The 23,784-nt window shown below is 46.8% G+C and overlaps 1 protein-coding gene across 1 annotated transcript in view; it reads right to left on the bottom strand.

Moving 5' to 3' along the window:
- The window catches only part of LOC126517590 (uncharacterized), a 73,111-nt gene extending 51,680 nt beyond the window's left edge, over positions 1-21,431 (bottom strand). Inside the window, exons 1-8 of the mRNA XM_050167355.3 lie at positions 21,170-21,431; positions 9,372-9,413; positions 7,862-8,022; positions 6,736-6,984; positions 3,927-4,073; positions 2,743-2,938; positions 1,474-1,714; positions 673-838 (exon numbers count right to left, since the gene is read on the bottom strand). Of these exons, the coding sequence (XP_050023312.1) occupies positions 673-838; positions 1,474-1,714; positions 2,743-2,938; positions 3,927-4,073; positions 6,736-6,984; positions 7,862-8,022; positions 9,372-9,413; positions 21,170-21,215 (1,248 nt within the window). The 5' untranslated portion in view covers positions 21,216-21,431. The remainder of the gene's footprint in view (positions 1-672; positions 839-1,473; positions 1,715-2,742; positions 2,939-3,926; positions 4,074-6,735; positions 6,985-7,861; positions 8,023-9,371; positions 9,414-21,169) is intronic.
- Positions 21,432-23,784: the final 2,353 nt, after the last annotated feature.

Raw genomic sequence — 23,784 nt, 5'->3', positions numbered from 1 at the left:
GTATGTATTAGTCGTGTTCAAAGACAAGCTGTCTGAATTTTCCAATCATCAGGTGCTATGCGTCTGCTTGCCAGCCTTTCCTGTAACGTACTTCCCCCAAAATAAACCTTGACTGACTTGACACCGTGCAAAGGAGGATGCTTTCTAATTCTTTGTGGCGAGAACTGAAAAAAATTGAAAGAAAGCCTGCAGGAGATTGAGAATGAACGGTGATGCCTGTGCATCATGGAACAATAATAGCATAAGCTCACATAATGCTCTAAGTTATTCGAGCGTTCGTGTGGTCGCAACCCTGTAAGTCACGGTGGCCGTGACTCCGCGTTTAGCTGCCCCATCATGTATTGTGAATGTTACCAGCCAGTGAGGCGCATCGGGGCGCGTGATTGCACGGTTCGTCTTTGCACGACTTGACAACCACTGACAGCATTAAAATGACATGGGCAACCAAGGGGGCGAGGGCAGTACTTTATTCGTTTCTGTTGCAACCGGCATTAATTTAATGGGGTTAGTCGCGAATACTGGGTTGGTAAATCCCGTAGGATAATTTGCCAAGAGACTCATCTCGTTATAATTCCAGTAAACATAAAGGATCGACGACTTTTGCGGACATTTCTGGCAAACTTATCGCATTGTGGAACTCAACAACTTGTCATTCATCTAAGGCATACTCACCAGAGCGTGCTCGATCATTTCCGACGTGGGCTTCGATACGAAAGCCAGGGATGTGAGCCAAATGTCGGCGTCGATTCCGGCGACCTGACCTGAGATCATGGAGTCAGTCATCATGCGGATGGCGGCAGGGCTGCCGGCAGCTGGCAGGGAGTCCACAAAAAATTTCCTAGAAAGGAGATACCCAAAAAGGGCACTTTTAGTAGTACTTGCTGTTGGGCTAGTTGGCGCTGGCCAAATAATAATGATTTTAGTTCCGAAAACACGATCACAGAAGGGGCGGACATAAAGACCGGTCAGGTGAGGTCCCCGGTCGTCCTATTGTTATGTCCTCCACTCTCTGGGATCGCGTTTTTGGCGCTAATTTCTTTCTTTTGCGCCAAAAGTGGTCATTGGTTTGCAAACTGTGCGCATTAGAAGCTTGGCTCGAAACTGAAATAACTAAGTGCTTAAAATGGAGTGCACACTATAAAACAAAACAGAAAAAAGCGCCAGTGAAACTTGCCGACATCCTTTTGTTACTCACGTTGTCATGTTTTACTTGCATTATTGCCAGACTGTTATCACTCGACTATTATAGAGCTACTACAGCCATATCTGTACTACTATTCGTTCACAATGATCTGTAATATAGTCATGATCTCATTAGCCTTTAGAAATACAAGAGTAATGCAATATTAAATGCGACGACGTATCACGCAGCAATTCTAGGTGACGAACTTGCAAAATAAGTATGGCTGAAAAAAGTTATTGCGCTTTTACGCCCTCATCGTGGTGTGTAGGTAAGGGTGCACTGGAACTTACTTGGCCTTTGGTGACATGCTTTCGGCTTTACGTAACAGGATCTGCAGGTCGGTGATGGTCAGTTTGCGCAGGCTGAACACAAGTTCGGTGAACAGTCCGGGCGAAGAGGACTTGACGGCATCTCCTGCTGACTCGGCGATGGCTCGTAGTGCGCTCTCAGCACGTTGCAGCGAACTAGAAGACTCCTCGACCTCGTAGTCATGGTCGAACAACAGGTCAGTCTCGGTTTCTGAACTGTACGCTGCATTAGAACATGTTAAAAAGAACACGTGAACACTTGAAGGTAAGAAAATTCACAAGTTCGCGGCAAGCTACCTTGACCAGATTTATCACACTAAACGGCTGTGTTTAGTATAGCTGGTTCTTGATCATAAAACTAAGGTCTTCTTTCGTTGAATTTGTGCGGCGAATTTAACACGTGCATAAGCACTTTATTCTTAGCACTAAGTTTCAAGCAAATATCACTTCTAAAGCAGTATAAACGAAAAAGTAAGTGACACCCTTTGTAATGGAGCCCATGTGTTTATATTTTCGTTTTGATTGCTCTTTGTGTGCATATTGTAAATCCCGTGCCTCTTGGCAGCGAATAAAAGTTTTCGCGCATCAGATTTTGCGTTTTCGTGTCTTTCTTTATGTGTGTTTCATATCAGCGATGTAGCCCAATCTGGCTTGAAATCTTTTCAAGCATGAAAGCTTTCTTTTTTAGCTCTGCGTTTGAATGCTAGAGTAGATAAAGCAGGCATAACTTAGCTGTGCGATGAGAATAATGCAACAATGTTTACGTTGCGGTATGAAAAGATACGGAAACCAAGCCACGAAATGCATTCGAAACAAAACATTTAGCTAGAGCAAGCAAAATTTACGCACTCCTCACAATGTACAAATACTTCACCCGGATTTTAGTTCGGTTTCGTTTTGAGCTTAGGTGTACAATTTCTTTTCCGTCTCGATAGTTTGTCAATAGACTCGTTTCGTTAGTGCCTCGCACTAAGCGTTACGGCGATTGAACGATCGGATTGGCTACTCTCTTGGGTTACCCTGGGGTGCAGCACTGTATGTAGCCAACGCTATTCCCTCGATAGAGTTGACAGGCTCCAAATTAAACCAGCGCAAATACACGAGGACACAAGAAACACGTATACACAGGACGGGACGAAATCATATAGAACACAAGGTACGCACAGGACGCAATCTTGCGTCCTCGTTTATTTGCACTGGTTAAGCGTCCCGCCACCTGGCCCAAACGGAAGTGTTCCCTGGCGGCCTCACCTGGCCGGCGTCCCTGCGCCCTCCGCTGGCTGCGCAGGTTGAGCCTCTGGGTGACGTCAGTGCGAGCGCCGTTCTCGCTCTTGGAGAAGGGGCGCACCACGTGCGACTCCTTGCACTCGACGCTGTCGACGAGGCCATTCTGGAAGACCTGCTTGCACTCCTGGCGACCCTTGACCACTGGCGCTGACCGCAGGTTCTGCGGGAGAGCGCGGCAGTCTGTTAGGCAGGCAGATATAGGCTTCTGTAACAGCCACACACTGCACCATGTTATAAGCTCGAAGAGGAATCCAGGCATTGCCAGAAAAAAAGTGGGTATTCTTGCGTTAACATATTAGCATATTATTGCTGTGACGTATACCAGCTTCTTAAGCGCGCTGTCTGTTTGTTGCTTACTGTCACTTAGCTTACCGTGCGCCTACAGTGGATGACATTATTTTTCTCGCTGGTCGTGCGTCCAAACGTGATCAATCACGCATACCCTTCTTTCACTTTTGAATGCGTAAAATCCGATTGTAGAAGGCGTAGAATCCGATCGTAGCCTGTCATTCTCATTCTGATATTCTGCTTGTGGATCCCTCGCACAACTCTCAATTCCGCCCGGTGAGTGCGTGACACACGTGCATATTTTATTTCTGTATTGTTCTTCTACTCTTTATTTTATTCTCTCCCCTTTCTTCATACACCATACCCCTCCCAATTCACTCACGATTCCTTTCCTATGTATACTTTTTTTTCTGCTTGAAACGACAGGCGCTGTGCCCCTCATGGTGGCAGTTGCCTGCTAGCTCTCTCTCTCTTGGGACTGCTTTATATATGTAAACCTAATGATAATAAGTTCGCGTCTTGGCTTGACAATACGCGCCAACCTGGGCACAAAAGAAGAACTTGTCATTGTTTTCTGGGATCATAGAGCCTAAGTGGCGCGGACAAAGAAGAACGACAGCGCACATCCTTGTCGTTCTTCCTTGCCGACGTCACTTAAGCCCTACGGTTTCAGTAACTCTATCAAGCCAACTAGCAAAAAGTGTGCGGTCCTGGTTGTCAATGTTCATTTCGTAAAACTGCCTTACGTGGAATTCATGACGCTAAGCTCATTGCAGATACTGGCAGCTGAACACTACTCCTCAATCAACGCCCCAAGTCTGCCGGCCTACGCGAGATGGCGGCAAAGGCGAAGTCCTTACGTCGTCCACTGACGAAGCCTGCAAAGCAGTGACTGTGCTCTCGCGGTCCTTGCATTGAGAGAGGTCCTTGATCCGGCGTACGCTCGTCGAGGACCAGCCTTTCGGGAGCGTCTCGTAGATCGTGGGACACCTTCCAGCGATGTCGAGCTGGAGAAAAGAAGAAGGAAAAAAAGGGGTCGGTTGAAACCAAGAGTGCGCGAAGTCGGCCTCCATGATGATTCATATTTTCACCAACAGAGCGGGAGAACCAGTGTATATGTTAAAACCGTTGACATCGTCTGTAAGGTCTGTGTTGTCGCCACGCTGTACGTCTAATCACACGTTCCTTTATGCCATAGTACCGCGCTTTGAATACTACTTAGCGTCGACACACTGTGCGCGGAAACTCAAGCTATGAGTTTAGTCCTCAGTACACTGCATTAAGCAGGGTATGTTATGCATAAGCAACAAGATGTTTTGTTGGTTAATATTTGAACGTTTCGAATCATAAAGCTTGAAGGCTCGGATTTATAGATTGCTAAGAAAATTCCCGTTATCTGAATAGTTCCTGTACTATCAAAAACGAAAGAAAACGTGTAAATGTAAAAATTGTGCGGGTTATTACTTCTGTGCTTTGCGTACTTGACACTATTTACTCACTCTATGAGACTGGACCACTAAGGTTCTTGTCTGCAGTTTTAAAGTGAATAAAGCACCTCTAAAAACCCCTTTTGCTGACGAGTATGTAGAGATTTCTAAAAATAGTTACCTGATGGGCGCAATTACTGGTAGAAAAGGAAATCGTTTCTCATGATCTGGTCATTTTTGGTTTAGCGCAACACGAATGCCCAAACCCCTCCTGAATAAGGACTGCTCATAGAAACAGCCGCTGCCCAAGCATGATAGAGAACCGAGAAACAGTGATCCTGAAGTTTCATTGCAAAGTTCTTTGTTACACTTCGAAAAGTTTGCATGGGGCCGGGCTAATTTATTTTAAAGGTGCATCACGGCAATTGCATATCTACTCTAGGCAACCTATTTTCTGCAATGTCAAAGTTCTCCCCGTAAGCACAACTAAAAAAGAAAAGAATATTTACGGTAAGCCGAAGAGCTGAAGTTCGAGTTGGTACTGCTTTGTTTCATGGGGTGCCCGATGCGCTCACGGACAACAAGGATGGCGCACGCAACACAAGCGAGAACTGCCAAAATTTTTATTCGAAGGCCCAATAGGGATTTTGCTTAAAGGCATAAAGTGATTGTGCCGATGATGTTTAATGACATCCCCTTTGAATCGGAGTGGGAGTGAGGATAGTGATGGTGTTTATTGGCATCACTTTAATCGGGGTAGGGACAAATATTCCGCGAGCCTGCTTGATTTATTGAGGCTTTACTAAATATATCGCTATGAAGTCTTTTGCCTATCTGATCTCGATCTACTCTAGTAGCTCAAACCTCTATCACTGTATTGTACCACTTTTACAGTGAATACGGCTCTATCATTATCTTTCCGGCTTTTCTTCCACCAATTCCCTAATCGTCTCTTACAGATCTCAACTACTGATCAGTTAAGCATTCCATCTTCGTTGAATCGCAACGCTTGTGGAAGGTGGACCCTCCCTATGAACCTCACTTGGATGGCCATTACGATGTGAAGAGACGTTTCCGTGCTTTTTGGCAGCACACACACGCCCCATCTGTGGCGCATAATTGCTCCGGTACATTTTTGTACTCAGGTAGTCAAGCTCGGGCCTCAAGTAGGAAGGCGTACAAATTTTCCCTCCTGATTTCTTTCTTGCCGTTTTGTGGCACAACTTTTTCAAGCACCACCTGGCGGCGAGTGACAAACAAAAAAAAAAAAAGAACGAACGAAACAGAGGACCCACTCACATCCTCCCAGAAAAAAAAACCTTGAGTGAGAACATACGGAACTGACAGATGGAAATGAACCTGTGAAGCCGTAAGCAATTGAGAGAGTGGAATACAGCGTAGTTGACTAACAGGTACCCACTTTTTTCACTTGGAAACTGTTAAATGCTATGACTGTTTGAAGAGACGGGGGAGGCACATTCCTTCTGTTGTATCTCTACCGCCTTAAGCTTTCAATAAACTTCACATGCCATGGACTCACATATAGAATCGGAACTTCTACCCGAGCTTATCCGACGTGAGAAAACTTCACTCTGTCGTCTGCGAGTAAGCGTCTCCTTTACGAGTGCCTATTCATTCATATTTCGAGTGCGGGTACATGCCGTATAGGAGAAATATTAAAGCAACTATTCGGCAACTATCAATCCCACAAAGATCGAAGGGCTTTTATTGATTGGCTTAAGGCAAGTTATGTGACAGACCGTATAGAGAAGATGAAATCCCCGAAACGTGCTCTCGTGCCTTTGGGTTGTACATAGAAACTTAATGGTGGCACCAGCCTATATGATCTACAGCGCTTGAAACAAGAAAAGTCGCTGCAGCCAACATTTCGGCTACGGGAGCCACCCTGGCGAAGACAACGCCCCTTGTGGAAATGTTGGCTTCGGCGACATTCCATGTTTCAACCACTTCAATCACTTCAAGCTTCCATCTTCCTGTGAAAGTTCAGTCTTGTTAGATACCAGCCCATGTGACAGCTTGTGAAGGAATGAACGATGAACGCTTCAGGTGATGTGTGCACGCGTGCTGGGAACACTTCCTTCACTGTTTCTACTGATCATATAGTTCCCCGTTTCCCAGTGAAGGGTAGCTCGCCGGACTCCTCGGCGAGCCTCAGATAGCCCGATCAAGCCCTCGTACTTTCCTTTATCCGTTCTCTCTTTCTCCTTGGTATGGAGCTCACCTCGTTCACGTCTTCGCTCACTTCCAGCTCCTTCATGCTGTTCTGGAGCAAGGACAGGATGGCCTTCTTGATGTTCAGAGCCCGCGGAGTCTCGCCCTGCGCAGGACACAGGTTGTCCACGCGGCCGTCCTGGTACGAGAAGCGAAGCGGCTGCCGCTCCAGGGCATCCCTGAGCTCGGCCAGGCTCGGCGAGGGTCTCCGCTGTCCAGGCCGCGAGGGGTCTTCCTCCTCCAGGGTGGTGCCCCGAATCTGCGACCGAGTCCATCGCGGTCATCGTAAGAAACCGAAAAGATGTGCAGATCCAATTGCACATGTTGGAATCTAGATATGAAACGAAGCTTTCGTGAAGCGGTTAGATGAATGCAATAAAACTAACTGTGATAAAGTACACCATCGTGACAATTTCGGCTTCTTAGTATGCAAGTATTGACATATTCCTCGCGCAACTGCATGATAAATATGTTATGTTTGCAAATCAATGATTACAGATTTGTTATGCCTAAAGATTGGCTTCCGAAAAATAGATAGTCGGGATAGAGTACAGAATGTGGCCAGTGACATGTAGAAAAAAGAGCACGTGTTCTGCTTGGCCCAAATATAAGGACAGAATTGAGAAAGCTTTTCGTTCGTAAGTGCTCCTTGCGATTGACCGGAAGCTTTCGCTGTTAGTGTGTTCAATATCAAGATTGGCTGAAATTCCCTCTAACGAGGGAGTTTATTGTAAGTGCTTCTTGTGAATACGAGCCCAAAGGCCTAATTCTCGAAGCTTCTCTTTCGTGCAAGCTGTGTGTCGCCTTCATTAATGCTTAATGCAGTTTGAAAAGCAACAACAGAGAGAAGCATAGGCTACGAACGAGAGCGCGATGATCAGAACTTGCCCTTTCACTTCCTTGGTTTTAACGTACTTGTCTTCGTTTAACCTGCTTGCCTCTCGCGCTTCAAAGAAAATTCAGCACGAACATCGGGCCACAAGCCAGAATCGCTATCCTGCTTTTACTAATAATATGGTGAACGTCACAACCGGTCGACATTTTCTTCTAGGAATAGTTCTGGCATACGCACTTTTTTTGTGAACACGGGCCGCGTTCTATTTCTAAAGCTGAGCGTGGCTTTAAATGTCGCTCACCTGAAGCAAGAAGTCGCACGATCCCAAGGGCTCAATTTCGACCTGGCACTTTATATGGACGGCCACCTTCTGAGAGGTCGTGCCTTGGACTGCGGTTTCAGTTGTCGACGCATAGTCGTAGACGTAGGTCGTGCTTGGTTGGTAGGTAAACTTGCGGCTCTCTGCGGTTTTTAAAGGTTATAGACAGTATAAGCAAACTGCAAACTGAATACGCCAAATCAATACTGCGCAAACTATCGAGGTGGAGGAAGGTGGTTGAAAGAGAAAATGGTAATCCGCCCATTGTTTTTTTGAGAAATTTGTGTTAGGTTGACTTTGTAGCGTTATGTTACATTGAGGTGGATCACAACTTTTTTATCATAAATCACAAACTTTTCTTTCTTAGTGGTTATACTAGGAGCCCTATGACGTAAAACTATTCCAATATGTTTTAATTCCAATCTCCTGACGTAAAATTTGCGTAACCGCCGACGCAAGCATCGGGCGCTGACCCACAGGGTTGTCTGAACAGACCAATCAAAGGCCTGCTCGTTTATAGGAGGCCACTTTTGTTTGCTTGAAATACGAATAACATTGCCTACACTGAGCGGCTTGTCTTATTTAATTGGCTGACAAGAGGCAAGGAGCACGCTCAAGTGGAAAGGGATTCGATGAGACCAGGCCACTGCACTGAAAATCGATAACCAGATGAAGAGGGTGGTGCCGGCGTCTGCGATCGGCCCGCTTTCCCTTACTTAGCTTGCGGTGGCTGGTCGAAAATCGCGGCGGCATGCAACGAAACTTTAAGAATGACGCTAAAATGAATCCTCAGCAAAGAGGAGTTGGCAGATCGAGGTCCTATACCTGCTGAAAGTGCTCGCAAACGTTACACGGCAACGCAAAATGTTTTTTTTTTTTATACCGAAATAAACCCATGCTCTCCGGCAGGTGCGAGTAGCCAGTGCCTGAGCGATAAATGGCAGTCATCTTTTATTCCTTTCGGAACGAAGCCACCTGCCGCTATTCAGCAGAACATTCAGTTTTGTTCGGCATATTAATGCATCTTTAACGCTTACACGTCACGTTGACGCGGTGAGGTTTCGCGGTTTTGTGACGTCGCTTGACAGGCAGGCGAAGTGAGGGTGGTCCAAAGATTGTTTGACCAATAGTGGAGGGCTTATTGCAGAATTGGAATAGAAAAGTCTGGAATAGCTTTACGTTATAGCGCCCTAGGTCACACTTTCGGACATTAGGCGTTAACAACAACGCATGTAAACTGGTAAATTATATTTATGTTTTGAAGTTATAACAAAATTGAACATACTGTTTGAAGTAGCAGCGACTTGTGTAAATGCGTCAGGGGAAAGCCCTTTTTCAACTCATTTCACTTCCTCTCATGAAGTTGCATTTGTAAAGAAATGATATAAACAATCTCACAAAACTTTCAGCCCGTAGCCAAGTGGTTCAGAAAATTTATACGAAGCACGGTTGTGCCGAAATGTTGCCGAAGAGGCCAAGAGAGGATTCTTACCCGTGCAATGCCTCGAGCAGGTTTTACTGCGTTCAACAGGACCTGAAAAGACAGAAGAAAGAAATGTTTTTCCTTGAATTATCTGTCAGTCACTAAACTGCAATGAGGATTTTTTGAGAACTAAATTGTTAACAAAAAGAAAATTCGCAAGCCAAATAAAGTTGTGCTACAGAGAAGCAGTGTATATGCACCATGTTTCGAATTGTTATAGGCACACACAAAAAGAACAAAGAAAAAAAAGAAGATAGAAAGAAGAGACAAAATCATGAAGGATTTGTGGATATTGTTGTTACCCCTTTGGGGAGCCAGTGCAAAGCCATGCATTAGTGCCGGCTATCTCACAGCGTAGATAGGAAATAAGTGCTACAGCGCAATGATATTGAAACCAATAATATGGCTAAAAAACGTCGCTCCATACTGCGGCTAACAAACTTACTAACGCTACGCAAAAAGTTAAGTGAATGTAATAGGCTAACTTGTGCAACATACATTACCTTCATAAGAATGTAGACTAGAACCCCTTGTGCACGCGAAAACAATTGCAAGGTGTTGTTACCCCACGACGTCAAGCTCTTGCTAAAGGCGGCGTTCTAACGTAAGCAATAAACAAAATAAACATGAAACAAATAAATTAGAAGATTGTTGTCAACAATAATATCCCGTATTGATGGCCGACAAGACAGACGCCTGCTTTGTAGCACAGCACCGACGATGCACCAAATATCTTCGTTGCAGCAATAGCGTGCCTCCTCTCTGGCTGTTTCACCCTGTTTTGTAAACTGGCTAGGTGTTCGTCAGGTTGCGCTGAATAACCTATTTTTTAGCAAGTTGGCGCAAATTCGAATTTTTCACACGCCTTAATTTTGGTTATTTTGCGATTCGTGACCTCCTCGCGATAACCGCGCACGTTGCTCGAGAAAAACAAACACGACTCTTTCAACGTTTTCTGGAAATTGGTCGTGTTAGCTCTTCTGAAAGCAAGCTGCAGCTCGTGGCCAAATACGATTTCGCTATCCAAATATATGTAAAATGCGAAAACGCCCTCACAGGACAGCTGCTCAACCTACTTGAATATTTTTTTTTTGCGTTTGTGGTATCATGCTGGGTTATGATGGCTGTAAAAGCAGCACATTTTTAGGGCGTCAAATTCTTACGAAAATTACCGTAGGTTCGTAAGCAAACAGAAAAATAACCATAGAAGCGCAGAGTTCCCAAATTCCCAACTCGGTACCGAAACCAGCTTTTCTGGTGTAGGCATTTGACGCATGAACTTAAATATGAACTGAAACTGTTTAACTTTTACGAGAATTATGCCAAAGTCGCACTCACATATTATTGTGCCACTTGAGGACGGTATTTATTACGTAAATGTTTCTCCTCTTTACACGTAAATGGTTGCTATTCGCTCAATTGTTATAGCAGTCCTTATTGCGAAGTTGCAAAGTGCGTAAATCTGGTGCTTCATTTTAGTGAATTTTTTGCAATATCCTACAAATTCCGCAAAAGGTTGATAACCTAGATAAAAAAACCTGAATCTGAAAGTCACAGGACTTCATCCTTTTCCTTTAAATGTAGGAACCGTCATCAAATTTGGCGCATTATATGCTTAGAAAAACGATTGATTCGTTTGGATGCATTTAGGAAGGAGATCTTGAGGTATCTTCCTTTTAGGAAAACATCATCTAATGGAGCGTACTGCTTCCAGTAATTTAATCCCCGCGCTTGAGAACGGAAGAGGACAAAGCATCACCAGAGTACAGATATCATTTGTCTGTTGTCCACGAATGCCAACTGATTTCCCACTTGAAATCAATAGTTCAGACGGCTTTCTCCCGGTATCTTCGCTTCATTCGCGTGTCATGGTTATCAGTCGCTGTCGCCGGCTGATAGCTGAAGGCGCTTGTCTCAGCAGACGTACTTGTGCTTCTTGTTAGCTAGTTAAATGGCACAGCATGCCCTAGGTATGGCTAAAATGGCACATCGCTCTATCTGTGGAAGAAACTTGTACGTCGCAATGTCTCGTCACGCTTTAATGGCCGATGTCTGTTTCTCCCGGCATTTTTTTTGCAGTTAGGCATCCCTCTTGATGTTAACTTGTTAGCACTGAAGATAGAAAATATATCGCTAACGGTATAACCCATGCTCCTTAACAATTGATGTGCTACCGCCTCCACCGTGGTGAAATTGATTAAAACTTCGTTGCAATGCTATTCGATGCTATTTCAATCATGTAATGAATGGTATTGCGCCATACTATTTAGTTGTGTTATGCGCAAACATTGGAAGCTGTGGATTATGTGCTTCTTAAAAAATAGTTTTGCCTTATCAACAAACAATTGCAGGACTATTGCCGGACGGAACCGTATCTAACATAATAAGGTGAATTGCGTAAGCCCGGAAAGCGCGGTAAAATACGGTATACAGAAACATGGGGACGCCATGACGTTTCTCTTAGTTCTTTTTTGTCGGTTGTCCCAGATTTATTTCACACTGTTCACACATTCCGTCCACTCTTTCTTTAAGTGCACCGGCAACGGTAATATTTCGTTATTCTCTGGCAACCACTCCAGAGTTGTTAGCGAGGTTCTTTTGCGCCAAGCGGACGGGGTCCTCGTCGTCTTCTCCTCTCGAGTTTTCTTCCCTTAGCACAGCGCTAGCTGGCGTCGTCGATAAGCGACTGTTGACCACAAACAGCTCCCCCCCTCGCCCCCTTCCTCTGTCTCGTGGGCATCTTCTGTTGTCCGCCGATGAAGACCACGACCCTGGGTGACCTTTGGCTCCGAAGATTATCGTGGCTTCGTGTTCAGAAGAGTCACCCAGCCGTTCCGATCGGTGAAAGCTTTCCGGCCGCAATCTGCTAGGCGTTGCTCCTTTGGAGTGTTTGTTGGCGCGCTCCGATTCTGAGCGCCGCCGAGCTTGGAGACAAAATACGTGCGCGCTGCTGGGACGGCTCCTGCGCCGCAGCGAACCCCTCGCGCTTTTCATCGAGCAACTTTGGAAGCCGGCGTAGCGAACGTGCGCGTTCCAAAGCTCAATCTCGATTTCAGTTGTCTGTCGCGAAGCGGACACTTGGACGGACGACAACGAGCGCTTCTTGTTTTGACTGATCTGCATGCCGAACATGCTCAACGCTGCAGACAGTCAAGCACAGTCTAACGCCACGGTCGTTTTGGGGATGCACACTTCAGGAAATTGACGGCTACAAAACAGACGCGGACAAAGAATACGCGTGGTTGGACGAGCGTCAAGCTTCAAGTGGGTTTGCTCATAACAGGCGATCACTTTAAGCAGCCAACATTCATGTGATTGTACTGAACGTACCCGCTGGAAGAAAAAAAAAAGTAAGAACTAACTGCCGTAAAGCAGAGGCGCTCTTTCCTGTTCTGAACTACTTTTTTCCGCCCCTCGGTTGTGTCTTAACATTGTGTAAAAAGATGAACTAACCAGCCCAGTAACAAGTACTGAAAGCATAAATGAGAAATTAACTTGAACACCGCGTGTTAGCCACGGATGAAAGTTGGCACCTCTCCTCACGCATATGTGTTCTTTGCGAGCGCCTGGCTTGGGGCGTCGATTTTCGGGAGCGTACAATTCCTACAGCTATGCAAAAATATATATATATATGTACCTGCGAGATTCCAGCGAACGATTCTGTTATCGCTGCTCTATGTGCTTTGACTTTCACACGGCTGTTCTGCTTAAACACTATATGCAAAAAAAAAAAAATATATATATATACCTGCAAGATCTTTTTTTTTTTTGCATAGCTATCTTAAGACACTGAGTTGCATTTCGTTGGCGAGCTCTCCCCAGGGGTGCATTGTATTGAGCGAATATTAGCTGGTGTCGTCTCGGCATGGCAACATGGCTTTACTGCTGAATGGGCGCTCACAAAATGCAGAGGACTATAAGTGGCCTTAACTCTCGGCTGGTTTGAATAAATCCACTGCATATGGCCTGTTTCGGACAGCTACAGCTAAAGACAGACGGATCAATTCATAAATTAAAGACATAATGAATTTTTATTCATTACGAGCTCCATGTTTTCAAAATTACACTTTAGAAAAATTCTAGGTCTATGCTAAGGTGAAAATAGGTTTTCATTGTGAGAAAACAAACAGGTGAAGCCGAATTAAAAAAAAAAAGCTTTTCGTTCGCCGTTGGGCTGCTCCTTTCGCTAATCGTGCATGGCATCCCGATAGCTGAATCTTGCGTATACGAGCATTTATAGCACAAGAACTTGACGTGAATGACCCCGACTCGTGGTCTTCTGCGCGCCATTTATTGCCGCAATCCATCCCAATGTTCCCTGTGACCTTCAATTTTTTTGTGCTGGTTAATAGTGAGCGCAATAACCAGATAGCGTCGTAGATCCTTTCTGTAAAATTAACATGCCCCATAACTGCCATATCCGATAATCCGATATGAAACATATAGGATCCCATACAAAAAACTGTTTTTCCTATATGTCATATGATGTTATTGGATATAAGAGTTATGGAGAATACGAGTTTTTTTTTCACTAGGGGTGCTATTTTTACTTGTTTTTATTGATGATCCCTGAAATGTCCCAGCATTGTCCAGCTGTCTGATGTTGGGCAAGATTCCGAGTGCACTTATCCAGACTTCTTGAACTATATATAAGCATGCTTTGTTGCGAATTTCGTGTCACTTTACTTTTTCGTTTTGCTGTACTAAGTATAGCTGCCACGGAATACTCCAGAGATGGCGAGTCACAAACTTAGGAGACTGCGTATCAAACAGAAACTTCGCATTACGAACAGGTGAGTCCATCTCAAGCAAAATATTTTTGGAAACTTGCCATTTTGACCGGAAACAAGCTTTAATGTTTTCTGATAGTGAATGACAAGCATTTGATTGGGGGGGGGGGGGGGGGCGGGGAGGAGGCTGGGGTCCTTTTCGCTACATGTTTTAGGTGTAAGGCCTCCTTACATAGTCACCGTATTGTGTGGCGATCATGGAGAAGTCATTGCGTTTGTCGCTGCTCAATTCTAGTACACTTCAGCATGTACACAAAACCAGCAAAATATAACTATACAGTCACTACGGCCAAGTAAATTTCAGTACACTCTCCATTCGGCTGCGCAGCAACCGAAGTGGGATTCCAGCAAACGATTCTGTTATCGCTGCTCTATGTGCTTTGACTTTCACACGGCTGTTCTGCTTAAACACTACACGCTTTGACGCTAGAAGCGATGCACTTGAAATTAAACGCAGTGACACGTCATTCCCAAGTCGAGTTACACACTTGAAAATGAAATGAAATCTTCGTTTCTCTCTTCGTGGACTACAAGATAGAGCGGACGCAAGGAAAGAAAGCCACACGCGCCTGCTCGAAAAACCCCGTTACACCCCACGTGAAAACCGTTGGCGAGAAACAGCTTAGACATTACGGCTCTCCTTACGTCTACTGACGTCATGAACCGCGCACGTACGGATTCGGTCTCCCAGAAAGCGAATCGCTGCTGCACGCGTGGCGCAAGAGATAAGAACCTTGCGAACACGCAGCACCGATAGTCGAAACGCTGGCGTGGATGTGATTGGGTGGTCCTCCAAATAGGAGAAAGGGAGATTAGATGACACACGGGCCCGAGATCAGGCTGCGCATGTCCCTCGGGAAAGCCGCATCCGTTCCACGTGCTTCGAGGGCGCAGCCACGTGACCGCGAGCTGGACCAATGAGAAGCTTGCACTAAGACTGGCATGTTGTTACTGGGCTCAGCACAATCTCAAGTGGAGCACAGCTAGGCAGTTAAGGACGGCCATGCGAGAGACGGTTGGTCCTGCGCCATAGCCGACGCGTGCAGACGAGTGACTTGCGTGCAGACATTGAGCCATCCCGTTCGTTCGTTTTCCCCTCTTTACATTTATAACTTGCTATCGGTTTTTCGGTCTTCCAGTCGATTTCAATAGATTGCTATCGATTTCCTATAGCCTCTGCGGCAAGTGTTTGCTTTTGCTTCACATTCAGCTAATGCACACTGGCAGTCTTCAGACCTAGAAGTGCAGAAGGGGCGGGTCAGTTTGCACGGTTTCGTGATGTGGCCGTACAGCACAAAAAAAAAAAAAGAACGTGGACACAGGTGAAGACAAGACAGGACGCGACTGAAGTCTCGATGCCGCCAGGTAGCGTGCGAGCGTTTATGTACGTGCTCCCAAGCTCACGTGTTGCGTGACTCACCGGCTGTTGAAGGAGTATTCTAAATACGCCGCCGTGAATGTGAGCGGCGCCGGCTCACGCTCCAGCGGCTAAACTTGTGCCCATACGCAAAGTGGACGGGAGGATGGCCAGCTTAATCTATAAAGAAGCGCACGCGCAATGCGCAGGTATCGGGTTCGACTTTCACCTGCAGCTGGTTATCTCTTCATCCACTTTCAATACCATTTACCTTATCATTCACACATTGAGATTAAAGCTAGCAAACAATTTCCCTAATGCTTTCTCTGGCTTCATTGTGCGCTTTTTGCATATGGTGGTAACTAAAAAATGGAAAAAATAGACTCCTTCGTATGCCTTTACGTTGCATATAAAGAAAATATTACCGTGTAGCACAGGTGGCGCAATGCTCAAAAGAAGGAGCATTGGAATGGAATCCTTGTTGGAGCACAGCGTGCAAGAAGAGACCGTCAGAGGCAGAGCGAACACGCACTTGTTTGTTCACCCTGCCCTTTGTAGTTACCGCACCCACTGCGGTTCAGTTATTGCCAATTCGTCCAGTGTTCATTTCTATTCCATTGGAATATTCGTTGCATTATCCCGGTTCGTGGTCTATGGTGCGCGATCTATAATTTATTTAGGTAATCATTTAGAGCATAGCACAGCCACCGCGGAATGTACGCTCACTTGTAGCAATAAAACTACTGTGTGAACTGAAGCATGGGTAACACCGTTGTGCTGAGACTGCCAATGAGTTTGTGCCAGATACAGTGGCACGGTCGTACAGGGCAGTACACAGGGACGAATTGAAACATACGCCTACCGAGCCCCAGGGAAGTACTCACTACTGGCTGCTGCTTCAGTGTAAAATGAAATAAAAATAGGCTTACCAGAAACATAACCGGACATAGCATGTAGATCTTCGCTTTATGAATAGTAATAATGTTTCATATGTAGCCATTTTTTGTATTGACGTGGCCACGGGAAAGGAGCAAAAGGAGCAAGGAACCCGTTCGAAAAGCCTACGTTCGATTTCGCCTCACGCGATTGGACTAGATTGGCATAGGCCACGATATCCGCGCAGCCTGGACAATCGCGCGAGGCGAAATCGAACGTCGGCTTTTCGAACGTGTACAAGATAGCGGCCCTGTTCTGACCTTGCGCGCTTCAGCAAAAATGCCCCAGCTTTATTGCGTGTGCGCTGGCGACAAGTCGTTACAAGTCACCTGTACCTTCACGCCGGGCGTGCTCCAAAGCAGCGCGATCACGAAAATTTTGAAAGGCCGCGAGTGATTTACGTCGGCTTTTTTCAGGCGTGGTCAATCGGCGACCGGCACGGCACAAGCGGAGGCGGACGCAGCCGCTAATCTGAAGTGCAGAAACGCGAAGTTAAATGCGACACCCACGGCTGCTTTCCATTTCGCCTCGAAACGCGAGAAGTGAGACCGTGGCGTCAGAGCGGGCTCAAAGGCGTTGCGACTGTTTTGAAACACTACGCCGTCACAAACGGCTGCTGACAACCAGACTACGCAGCAGCCCCGGGAGAAAGCGCCGCCGGGGGCGAAGGTCAACGCTCGAGGACCGACGACGCCGCCGAGGGCAGTGCAACTTTGTTGCCCCTCGCTCCGGCTGATTGGTGTCGGCATGCGACCGCTTTAAAGACTGAAACGCTTGAAATCGCTTATTTAACATGAGCGATTGGAGGAGCACTTCTACCATGTTCCCACAGCCGTGCGAGGTCATCTCGGCATTCACTGCAGAGACTGCCCTTATGTGCCTTAATTTGAAAGATGCGTCATAATTCCCAAACACCGTGAACAGCTTATGCGTGAAATTATAGAGGCTGACAAGATACAGTGGCTGGGTAGCCTTTGTACCAGCATGCCATCTATTGCCCTCACCGAAAACGAAATCAAGTATCTGGTTGTGATGCGATAGGGGTTCATGAGATGTGTGACATCGCACTAATGTTTTATTACTTTTGGTCACGTCTAAAGTCTAGACTTGTCAGGATTTAACAAAAAAAAGCTTAGTTGAAGTCGGCGCATGTGTTGTGTCCTTTCTCCTGTCCTCGTCTTTCGCGCTGTGCAGACATGTCGATATTGAATCACCAACTCGCCCAAGCTTCCACTTCATTGTGTCTCAGAAGAGGAGAGGTCGGCGCCGCCTATCGGCAACAGAATATCCTTATATGTATTTAATAACAATATACAACAAAAGAGAGCCAAGGGAAAGGACAGACGCGTGTGGGCGTCAACATGAAACAAATGCCAATAACATTTTGTTGGAACTTGGTGCTTCTCGATGTCACGCCATCCTCCTATTTTTCTCGCGTTCGAATCACGAATTGAAAGAATACGAAACTCCCGCGTGTCTTACCCAAGCTGCCGCCTGTGCTTAATTAAAGCTAGACTATTTTAGCTTTGCTATGCTTTCTTTGACGTCGTCTTAGCCCTACACCGGCCACGCTCCTAGTCCTTGTCTTTGTGTCGGTCGATCGCGGTATATCGCACTCGTGGCACTGCGTCCCGCGGTGTTGAAATATGAAAACCAGCTCTGATTGTTGTGCTTGAGCGGTTGAGTGGAGTTTGAGTGGACCAATGGATCGGCGAGAAGCATAGCCGAGCACGGATACTCGTGGCCACTGGAGTATCTCTAGTGTTACGCCAAATGCATCGGGACTTGACAAACGCGGTAGTCGGCGACTGTTCGCAGCGTGAACGTGATACGCAAACACCGAGAGAGAGAGAGAGGCGAACTGGACGAGCGCTGGTCCCGTGCACTCGTTTCTTTGTCTGTGTGTTTGTGCGCGAGTTTGAAGTTTGCGCTACAAGCATGCACGCAAACAATCAGCGAAGTCAGCGAGAGGTGTTGCAGACCCCGTTTAACGCCATGAAAGCGCAATTTCTGGAGCCTGTAGGTCATATAATACCGGACAAACGCGCCGACATACGCCCGTGGTTGCTCGTGGACACGTCTACGCCACGTTCGGGGTTTTGCGCTTACAAATGACCCTGCCTTTAAGCTCTCAAGGTTAGGAGGGTCACTAAGGACGCCAGGAAATACTCGAGAAGTTTTGGTCCAAGGCTGGGGATTTGACCATTATTTGAATGCGCCTATAACATAAACCTAGACGAAATTAGTCTTTGCAAATGCAGCAATACTCAAGCTCATACTGAAAAGGGGCGCAATGGGTCTACGTCTGTCAGGCGTACTTCATCAGTGTGGTCAACGACCATTGACATCAGTTAACTTCGCTTAGTCTGTACAAGCACAGTAGACATATTTAAAATGTTTATATAAACGTGTAAACGAGACCGTACAAGGTCTCTTTTACAAGTTTCTGCAGTGTGCGATGGATGAACAAGGTCGGCTGCAGCAAGGCTGGCCCGCGACAGGGCGTTATTCCTGGTGTAGGTATCTGGGCATGCGGCTCTTATCGCATGACGGTGCAAATGCCCTGTCGCAGGCCAGTCTCGCCGCAGCCGACCTTGTTCATCCATCGCATGCTCGAGAGCAGCACAATAACAGTGCGCAAGCGCCCAGCCACCTGGTATTTTTTCATATTTTGCGGGCTTTCTTTGGAACGCGCAAAAAAAAAAAAGGACCGCGTGAAATATATCGTGTTGGAAACAATTTATTGAGAGGTTTCTCAAGGTGCTCTAACAACTTGGCGTATCACACTTGGGGTCTGTAGCAAATACTTAAAAATGTTTTTTTTTAATAATCATAACTAATCCGTTAGTTAGGGGAAAATAAAAAAAAATAGCCTGTATAACTCTAGCCAGTGCCAACATTATGCATTGGGCTCAACTCGCGTCCGGAGTGCCTCTCATGCTTAAACATTTGGCTCAAATTATGTGGGAAAACAAGTATATATATACAGGGGGTTTCTTTAAAGTTCAGCATGCAAGACCCGACGTAGCAAATGCAAAAAAGAGAAGACGAACCTTCTGGAAGTAAGACGTGTTTACTTAACGTTTCTGGCAGGTGGACCAGCCTTCGTCACAGTACAGTGACTGTACCGAAGGCTGGTCCACAAGTCTGAAACGTTAAGTAAACAAGTATTACTTCCAAGAGGTTCGTCGTCTCATTCCTGCACACAAACGCGCTTCATCGCGTTTATCCGCCACCATATATATATATATATATATATATATATATATATATATGGTGGCGGAGAAATGCGATGCAGCGCTGCCACCAACCAAATAATCTATGCGTTCCAAGACATCTACTAATGTCGAGTAAAGCGAGAATAAGCTCACATGTTTTAGCTGGACGTGTGAAGACGGCACTGCAAGACAGATTTAACGTTCCATTACATGAATACATGAGTACGCTCACGGTAATCGTACTTCACTACAGCCATCGCAGCTCCTGTGTGCTGGCTGTAACGCTTATTAACTGTGTTCCGGGACTTGAAGCGCGGCCGGATATCTCTGCACAGCCAGTCGAGTATTCCCAAGTCAGCGTTGTGCTTACTTTTTGTTCTTGTGGTGCATCAAACTCAAATGACACGAAATCTTTTTTAAACAGTGTCTTTTACACCCAGGCGTTACTGATTCATTTATGGTCGGGAGTCAATTATATTTGCTTTCATTTACTTGTTCTATGAACAGCCGGTTCTTGTTTAGCAACCATGCAAGAGTGCAACTTAATATAATATCTTAGAGCCCACAAACGTGCTTGCAAACACATGTGCATTATCAACACACAATGCGCTGATAATACAGTGATAAACTGCAACTTAAGCTTGGGTTTCACAATGCAATGTAAGCGCGGAATCTTATCGATTACCTTTTCACTCAGCATGTAAATATATTATTTATGATAGACGTTCTCTATCATTGAGCATGTAATATTGTATAATGATTACGCCTAAATGAATGGCGTTAGCTTCAGTCAGCCGTCCTTCAGAATGCAATATTATTTGTATGCTGAATACAGGAATATGCGTAAAAGCGAAAATAATTCTACTAAGCAGCTTTCAGAAAATATGCACCTAGCTTACATTCCTGAAAAGGCCGTGATCAGTTGCTCATGTACTTAATGTCCGTCGCACTGCTGGTGAAACAGCGTTTAAATTTGTTGCATTATCCTAATACACAGATTAGCGAATAACTAACTTGAAAAAAGATGCGGATTATGCTTAGGGGGAATCGTCATGTTGCATGGTATTCCAGATATATGATCTTCTTTCTGTACGTCCTGTTTCCCCACTGCTTGCTGTGATATCAGTACATGTACACGGAACTGATTGAGTCAGTGAAAGCTAATCAAGTTTTCTCTCATCACGAACATTGTAAGACAGGCACGTTACCAAATCAAATATGCATTTTAGCAGTTCCTGTGCACTTCGAAAAGCGTGGTTGAAGGGAAACACAGTTCATTGAAGGGCAGATTTAGTAACTGTGACAATTTTTCCCTTTTGCTCGCTGCTGAGAAACGCGTGATAAATCATAAATTTTAACCGGCATTTTCCCGATATATATACCGCATTTTCGCACATGCAACAATCATGTATGCAATTGTCGAGCGCTAAACTTGAGCGTTTCTTCACTGCAACCGAGTGCCTCGAACGCGTAGCCGGGCCTGAGGGCATTGCAGTCGCTTCCTACCTGCTAGTGCAGCCGCGGCACAGAGCAGCACGATGACGGGCTTCATGGCGAAAGTGTTGCCTCCAGGCCACGGTCACATCCGTCCGTCCCGAAGCACAAAAAGAGCGAGTCCCCCCTGACGACACCCACAGCTCCGAGGTGCTTGGTCTGCGGTTCTCCTCTTCGTGAAGGAATGATAGGGCAGGTTACGGGAGAGAAAAAGATATAAGAGGGTTTTGGTGAGACGCGACGGTGGCGATGCCACAACGGTTCGCGTATGCTCTGCGCTGGCGCCAAAACGGGACCTTATATGCCGTCCTCTGGGTGACGCCGCCTTCACCCACTCTCTGCCGAGAGAAGGAGATAGGTTGAGGAGGCGACGGCCAGTCTTGGGCGATACCACAGGAACGACTTGGTTCTGCTCACGTGGGTGCAAGCTGCGCGGTGGAGTGTTCCCGAAGAAGGGGCTAAGAGGCCGAAATGATGGCTGGGATCAAAGAAATTCGAGATAAAATTGTAAGTGTAGTCGAGAAGGGGGGCATGACGGAGTACTCGATTCGGCGAGAAGCCTATCAAATGAAGGAATCGCCTGAAAGGGCAAGATCAGTGATTGACGCCGAAAGAAGCAATATGGCGACCGAAGGGAGGGTAGAAGGGCAGACAAGAAGGACTAGACGGTGGTCGAAGAAGGAAGGGGAAGGTATGACACCGTTAGAAGTCTCCAAGTCGTCTGCGAGGCTTCATTGTGCGTTATTTTCACGATCTGCCTTTACTCTCCGCTTTCTTCTTCGAGGAGGAGGAAGGAAACAAGAAGGAACGCCGAGAGTGGCCCGGACGTAGTCACCCTTGGATTTCTGTCACCGGGCGCTCGGCATCAGAGTCGCGTATCAGCCGTCGCAGGCGTCCCCAGCCGATCTCGCTGGAGTGGCCATCGGGAGGCTCGAGTGTTTTGCGGCTTATCGTGCGTGCGTTGCCGCGGCCGCTCGCATGCACGGGCAGCGCCCGAGTCCGCCGTGGTGGGCCTCGATGGCCGCCGGGAAGCCCTCGATGGCTTTGCGGGGTGCCCTTCCTTGCAGCGTCCGTGCTTTCGTTATTCCTTCGGTTCTTTGGGTTCGGTTGCCTTGTTAGTCGTCGCACACACTTCGCGAAGCGGGTACCATGATTTAGCCTCGTTTTATCTCCCAACTGTCGACAGCTGTGGGCAGCGTCCTTTGGAAGACCTTGCATCGACCGCGTAGTTAGCGAAGGAGGTACACTCTAAGAAAAGGTTGCACCCTTTGGAGTGTATATTTGCCACACAACATTAATCGTCACCTGTCTGGCCCGCATTTCCTTTCTTGAAAACGCTGCGCTTGTTACTTTCCCGTTGGGAATACTATGTCATGCTGATAACGCGCATGCCGTTCGTTACTGGAAAGTACCGGGCTCGCCGCCTTATAGAAAAAGGAAATGCGGGCAACACAGATGACGATTATCGTTGTGTGGCAAATATACACCCCAAAGGGTGCAACTGTTTTTAGAGTGTACCCCGTGACATCAATGAAAGGCATGTCTAGGTTGCTGCTTTACAAAGTGTTATCCGGCATCTGAGGACAATACACGGAGAAGGTAAGGAGACAAACAGAGGAAGACGTGCAGTAAGGATTTATGTACTCGACCACCCTCCAAAGCGAAGTTTCCTTTGCCTACTTCCGAGGGATTTAACGCGCCGTTGTCGTCGTCTATCTGGCTCGATCAGTTCATACAGGGGTGCCTTCGCCGCTAGCGAGCATCACACTATCTCTCGAGCACTCTGCTCGAGAGAAAGAAAGAAAAAATGCACATGCCACTGCCACCGCCATTCGTTCGCTATCAAATTTGCTAAGCAATTCCACACAGTAGTGTTTTTAGGGAAGAATACTGGGCGTAGACTGAAGCGAGTACACACTGATGGTGGTGGTGGTGTTGCAGCAGGTGGGGTTAGCCTGGCATACATAGCTTGGAAATGTTCCTCCTGACCCTCCTATGAGTGTCACTGTGCGTGTCACCAGGTGTCGAAGAGCCCGGTATCACACGCACGCACGCACGCACGCACGCGCGCGAGCACGCGAGCACGCACGCACGCGCACACACACGCACACACACACACACACACACACACACACACACACACACACACACACACACACACACACACACACACACACACACACACGCACAAACACACACGCGCACACACACGCGCACACACACACACGCACACACACACACGCACACACACACACACACACACACACACGCACACACGCACACACACGCACACACACGCACACGCACACACGCACACACGCACACATACACGCACACACACGCGCACACACACGCGCACACACACACGCGCACACACACGCACACACACACACGCACACACACACACGCACACACACACACGCACACACACACACGCACGCACGCACACACACGCACACGCACACACGCACACATACACGCACAAACACACACGCGCACACACACGCGCACACACACACGCGCACACACACGCACACACACACACGCACACACACACACGCACGCACACACACGCACACACACACACGCACACACACACACGCACGCACGCACGCACGCACGCACGC

This window comes from Dermacentor andersoni, chromosome 11 (assembly GCF_023375885.2).
Source record: "Dermacentor andersoni chromosome 11, qqDerAnde1_hic_scaffold, whole genome shotgun sequence".
In the NCBI taxonomy this organism is placed as follows: Eukaryota; Metazoa; Arthropoda; class Arachnida; order Ixodida; family Ixodidae; genus Dermacentor; species Dermacentor andersoni.
Note: the sequence above shows the minus strand (reverse complement) of the source record. Positions and strands in the feature narration are given on the sequence as shown.